The 6458-nt window shown below is 33.6% G+C and overlaps 1 protein-coding gene across 1 annotated transcript; it reads right to left on the bottom strand.

Annotated features, from left to right (window-relative positions):
• Positions 1-3284: 3284 nt before the first annotated feature.
• Positions 3285-6369, bottom strand: LOC102806827 (carbohydrate sulfotransferase 11-like). The gene is made up of 2 exons (XM_085495782.1): positions 6277-6369; positions 3285-4103 (listed from the first exon to the last, which is right to left on the bottom strand). The coding sequence occupies exons 1-2, from the start codon at positions 6367-6369 to the stop codon at positions 3285-3287; spliced, it is 912 nt and encodes a 303-aa protein (XP_085351908.1).
• Positions 6370-6458: the final 89 nt, after the last annotated feature.

Genomic DNA, 6458 nt, shown 5'->3' with positions numbered 1-6458 from the left:
TATGATTTATCATTTATCAATTTATTATTACTTTAGTATATCAATATATTTCTTTTGTTGACTGAGCTTATATATTGTGTATCTTCGCCAGCCAAAATTGATTTATTCGGGCGTCGTCTCACCTTTATACAGTGACAGAATCCCCAAAATAAACGTCTATTAAGTGTGGATAAAATCAAACACAAAGTACTTGCTTTGATGCGCTTCCATGGTAAATGAAACACCAGGACACGTGTTATAGCCATCGGTAATCGAACATGTAGTCATGTGTGTATGTGAGATGGAAAATATATTAGTGCCCAATCAATTCTATAAATTTAACTGAGGTCACATACAGCTTTTCCTGACACGACCAATCACGGGTTCGTAAGATAGTCGGTTTCAGCGAATCCATGCGAATAATGGTCATTACGTTACTATATTAACATGTTGTTTTACTCATGTTACTCCTGTATAATGACGTTTAATATATATATATATGATAACGTTAGTAATATATATCGTACACTTTACCAAAGTTGTACTTCAGTTTATAAAAATATTTATAACAAATTGTAAATGTAATAATGATTGGCTTCAAATCATTACTGACTCATTACTGAAATGAAGTGCTTGCTGATTGGATAGTAATAAGAAATCGCGATTGTGTCATTAAAAACATAAAATGAGAATCACTTAAAGTTATGTATTTACCTGTGCAATTTGGGTTAATGATAATATATGTTGAATACATCCGCTGAATACTTTTTTGGATTAGAATATATTAATATTTACATGTCCTATACATTATTGTTTAAGGTCACATTTTTTATATCTTGTTTGATCATTACTATGAATCCAAAAAACATGGTATAGATGTTTATGTACTGGAAAAATAATCACTAGCATTTGTTGTGGAGGTGACATGATATGAGCTGAAAGAAAATAAGTAAAACATCATCATGGCATATTATCTGAATTAAAAATTATATGTCTCAATTTAGAATGAAACTTAAGTGTGTTAATTCTTCATTATACGAAACTTAGTGGGGGTTCGTTTATTATACGCCCACCGCACAGCTGTGTGGTAAACACCAGTAGATGGCATCAACACTGGGGCCATGCCAATAGAATAATAGCTATGGAGAAAATGAATTGAGCATTAATAACAACAACAATACGACTTGGCATTCTATTAAGTGCTGTTAATCCATTCTGACTTGCAATCTTAACTATTTTAATGGGGTTAATACTTCAGTCGAAATAACCTTTGAAATAACAATGAGTTGGAACTATGAGCAATTTATGACAATTTAATAGATTGCGCAATTATGTTTTGTTTATAAGGTTTAGGATTGTTTGTGGGTAGATGGGTTCATCAGAACGACGTATGAGACAAGCGTAACCTCCGTTCGCTTCGTAACAAGGGGGTGTTATTCAAATAGACTGCCATCATACAGCTCAGTCACATAGTTTGAGTTTGTTTGAGTTTGATTTATTTCACCAGAAAATATATAATAAATAATATACACAATAATAATAATTATAATAACAGTAATTCTGGTGAGGACCACCGATATAGTTCATACAAACCACCCTAGTCTGTGGCCCCATAATACCGATGTTATTATTTAAATGCATAGCATACTTAAGTTAAAGATAAATGAACAATAATTATATACAGGCTTTTGAACATGGCACGTTTACACATTCATGAGATACAGTTTTAACGTATTTTTAAATACGTATCTGCTTTTGATAATTTTGATGGAATCAGGAAGTGAGTTCCAGGTTTTTGCTGCTGTATAGGTGATACTGTGTTGATTAGTAGTAAGATTCATTCTAGGAATATAATAATTAGAATTAGTAGCTTGACGTGTTGCATAGTTATGAGGAAAAGGTTTAAAGTAGTGGTCAACATTATGGACAAACGAATTCTTATTAAGATCAAAAACAAACAGACAGGTGTGAAACTTACTGAGTTTATAGATATTTAGTGTTTTTAAATAGGAGAGCCGTGGGGGCACGAAAATCTGAAAACGTTATCAAGCGAACTATTTTTTCTGGAGTAGTATAATGTTGTCAAGAAAGGTTTTGTAGGTGTTAACCCATATTTCAATACAGTAAGTAATATGTGGTAAAATGAGAGAGTTGTAAAGCAGGATAAGAATAGATCGTGGGACAAAATGACGGAGTTTAGACAAAATACCAATTTTAGGTGAAATAGTTTTACAAATTTGTTCTATGTGTTTCTAATTAAATGTATTATCAATTGTCACACCCAAGTATTTTGTAGACGAGACGCCCTCTATAGTTTTATTTTGAACCTTAACGTTACCACAATTATGAATTGCTTTTTGGGGTGTTTTAATGAACATATAATTAGTTTTGTCTGTGTTGATGGTCAATTTATTTGCATTGCACCAGTTGCACACCTTCTGGAATTCAATGTAATGTTGTTGAGATCAAGAACATTATCTCTAAAAACTTTGAAAAGGTTTGTGTCGTCCGCAAAAAGGCGGAAATTGAAGACGCTAGAAGAGTTAGCAATATCATTTATATACAAGAGAAATAAAATTGGGCCGAGAATTGATCCCCGTGGAACACCGCAGGATATATTTCTGGGGGGCGAAGTGCTTGTGTCAATTACAACATACTGTTTGCGATCGGAGAGGTAGTTTGTAAACCACCGTAGTACTACACCCCTAAATCCATAATTTTCGAGTTTACTGGTTAATATGCTATGGTCAATGGTATCAAATGCATAACAATGGTCAAGTCAGGATCCTAGGTTCTTTAAAGAAGTATACGTTATAAATAAACTCGAGTGCACACTTTATTTAACTCATAAAATAAGACACATATAAAATCGCTATATGTTATATATCATTTAATTTATGAATACAGTTATATGTTGAACATAACTTTACTCTAGAAGAATGACTGAATAAAAGACAAAAAGTTCATGCAATGTTACACAAACGCCGCTATTGAGATGACCTATCCATATCACCACATCATCAACTTTACTAGCCCCCATTATAATTCAAAAGTATAAACGTTTTTTTTAACGTTCTAATAATATCGAAAGAGGTAACATATTGACTTATTCTATAGAGTTAATTGTATTGGCGTTTTAATGTGCGAATTGTTTTAGGTGATTCTGGCTGAATTAAAAACAGGTGGTGAATTAATTCTCATTCTAAAAACTATAATTTCTTCCCAAATGCATATACACAACAGTTACATGAAGTATATATGAAATAACCAATGGCTTAAATTGTATCAAACTAATTCATGGTTCATTAAAATTTAGGAATTTTATACCCAAGAATGTTATCATCCAATCGATAAAAATCGATTAAATCTCTGAGAACGTTTCGGGGCAAACTTTTCAATGATTCATTGAATCTGATGTTGCCCTTCTGTATATGTATTTTTGGAAAACTGTATTGATCGGCGATATTGATTAGCTTGAGAAAACATTCAGAGTCATCAGAAAGAGTCTCAAAGTGCCCAATAAAGTCATAATCGTGAAGGCATAATTTATACCCCACTCTTTGATAGTGACCAGCACTTGGAATACTGGCATTTGCTTTGTAAAAAAGAAGCATCTGGGCAAACTCCGAGAATGTAATATTGTAAATATCTCCCTTAGGTTTGCTATGCATCACACTATGATTTCGGATTCCACTTCTAATAATGAGGTTTTCGAACTTTTTATTATTAGCCGAATATCCTGATGTGTAATGCATAATGCCATAGTAGTAAGAAACAAGTCGTTCCAGAGGTTCCCGGAAAAATATTGCCTTTTTATATTCTTCTAATTCTTCTATGGTCTTATTTAACGTGATGTTCAGCATTCTATATCCGTACATATTTCCCATACACTGTGGATCAACAACATCATGCAATAAATGCCTCCAAGTCGTGGATGAAACTTTAGGCGTTAGCTCAAACATAAATTTGTATTTGTTTGAAACAAAAAACCCGTCTAAGTGGCGTCTTGGTTGGTTAGATGGTATTATATTGTTGACCATGCAGACATGTTTGGCAGTTTCCATTCGCTGTTGGCTAATCTTCGTATAATAATTTGTGTTAGCTTTAGGATTTTTTCTCTCATGCTGTGAAAACAAGAAATAATGATAATAATATTATGATTATTATTATAATTATTATTGTTGTTATGTGTTCGTCATAAAATAATGCCTGGGAACTGTTCAGTAAACTCAACCACTGTAGTAATACAAATATATGTACAACATAAAAAGAACACTAATAACATGCAGATAAAATAAATAAAAACTACAAAAATACAGTCAGGTTAGTCACGACGATAAAATGTGTTGTGTAGACTGATTAACCAACGGTTGAGTGGCGATGAGACGATGTTCATACGAAGCATGTGTGTATTCATTATTCGATGGGATGCGTGAATAGGAGAACAATCACACAATTATATGTGCAATTAGCTAAAAAAAAATAAACATCATCACTATGACGGCTATTGAAAATAATTTATTTAGATACAATTTTACCGTTGATTAATGAAAAAAATAGCAACAAATCTGAATAAAACTTTCGATGAAACACTGAAACGTATGGTTTCTCAATTATGCACAGCCTTAGTATGATACGCGTTACTCTATGCCGAACGCGCTCCAAATGTTTTTTTCATGATGAATAGTATTAACATATATTCTAAAATTTGAACCACTCACAGTTTATGAAGACAATGAAGGAACTAGTTAGGAGATTATTCGCCATGCTTGAAATAAACCCAATCAATCTCTCGGCACAATACACAATGTGTCTAACATTACTGTTCTAATGGGAATACCGCTTCGATATTTTATATCCCTAACAACATCAAAAAAGTCGTGAAAGAACCTGGTCTTGCTATTTCAAAATATATATTCTACGTTTTGGAGCCACAAATCAACTCAATGGAATTAGGATTTCACAAAACATTTGCTAAATTTAAATGCGGTCAAATTTATATTATTTGACAAAGCAGTTTTTCAGAAACAGGATTTGTTTCAAACATCATAAAAATATGTTCAGCGATCGGATATAGTTACGATATATGTATAATCATAGGTTACTGATGAATTCATCCTAATGTACGACGTGCTACTTTACAGAGTAAATGTCATATAATGAAATGAAATGCCTATTTGAAATGCCAGGTCAGGTAGGGTACACATTATGTAATATATTTATTTTGAAATGACCAATCACCTTCCGCACAATCCCCATGAATGTATGATTTGTTTCTTGGTTCTCGGTAAATAATTGCCGCTCTTCAGTGCTCTTTCGATAATCTGGGACGTCCAATAGGGCTGAAATATAAATAAATTCGTTATTCATACCACAATTATTATCAAAATAACAAATGGCCGTATGGCATTACTTAGCAACTGTCTTCATCATTACTGTATGTCTAAACACATGAAAAAGCGTTTAACATTGTTATCTTTGTCTGTAACATTAATACTTTGAAATCGACGTTGTTAATATTTACTTATTTTCACAAAGTAAAAGGTATTTTCCGCGATCGAAAATGTATAACTTCAAGATAATTCATATCACATACAATTATTGGAGCATGCTCAAAAGTTTTCAATAGTGCCTCACTATAAACAGTGATACATATGAATTCAACCCATGAATTATTTTACCTATTTTGAAATTTGTTATCCTTTTCGTATGATACAAAACCACACACGACAATGTTAATATTATCAGAATTATCAAGGGGTATCTGTGTTCTACCATTGTGTCACCTGAGAACAAACACACTTTTTGTTATCTGGATTAGAGTTGTGGTGAGTTTTGATTTATTGTTACATAGGCTGCATTTTCTTCTGGGTATTTCCGGGCGAGTGTCTGTTAACACGTGTTTTAATTTTTGGTAGATGAAAAGAATATGGCTTTTTCGGCTCTTAGGAGTAGGGCGCAAGCAGGGGATTACTATTAGTCGGTTAAGGCTACGAAAACGATTACCTATGTGCAAGAACAATTGGTTTTTTCAAATATTATACTACGGACGTGTATCGCGTGATATTTGTGATCGAGTATGCATCACTACAACAAATTCTTAATCATTGGTCGTAACAATACCTGTCAGTTGCTAAGTCACCGGGGACGGGGTCGGATTTTTTTTTCGGAGGAGCCTTGGTAAAGTCACGTCTCTGGTGCGAGGAATGGTTAGCAGATCTCGCCTCCCACGCAAGTAGTTTAGGCGACACTATAGGTACGACCATGAGGGCGCTGTTCATGGGATGACGTCATTACGATGACGTCATATTTGGGATAGGATGACGTCATCCCGTGATTTGACGTCATATTTGGATGGGATGACGTCATCCTATCCCAATATGACGTCATCGTAATGACGTCATCCCATGAACAGCGCCCTCATGGTCGTACCTATAGTGTCGCCAGGATGTGACGTCACAATGGAAATATGTGAATAA

The sequence above is a fragment of the Saccoglossus kowalevskii genome, chromosome 22, assembly GCF_978046115.1.
Source record: "Saccoglossus kowalevskii chromosome 22, keSacKowa6.1, whole genome shotgun sequence".
NCBI classification, from domain to species: domain Eukaryota; kingdom Metazoa; phylum Hemichordata; class Enteropneusta; family Harrimaniidae; genus Saccoglossus; species Saccoglossus kowalevskii.
This window is presented reverse-complemented; position numbering and strand designations above follow the sequence as displayed.

What these genes read in the sequence shown, in the direction of transcription:
- LOC102806827 (XM_085495782.1), bottom strand. Translation starts at nt 6,369, where the DNA reads ATGACGTCATATTGGGATAGGATGACGTCATCCCATCCAAATATGACG. An exon ending in ATCCCAAATATGACGTCATC is followed by an intron (nt 4,104 to 6,276) that starts GTAATGACGTCA and finishes TTGTTTTCACAG; the next exon opens with CATGAGAGAAAAAATCCTAA.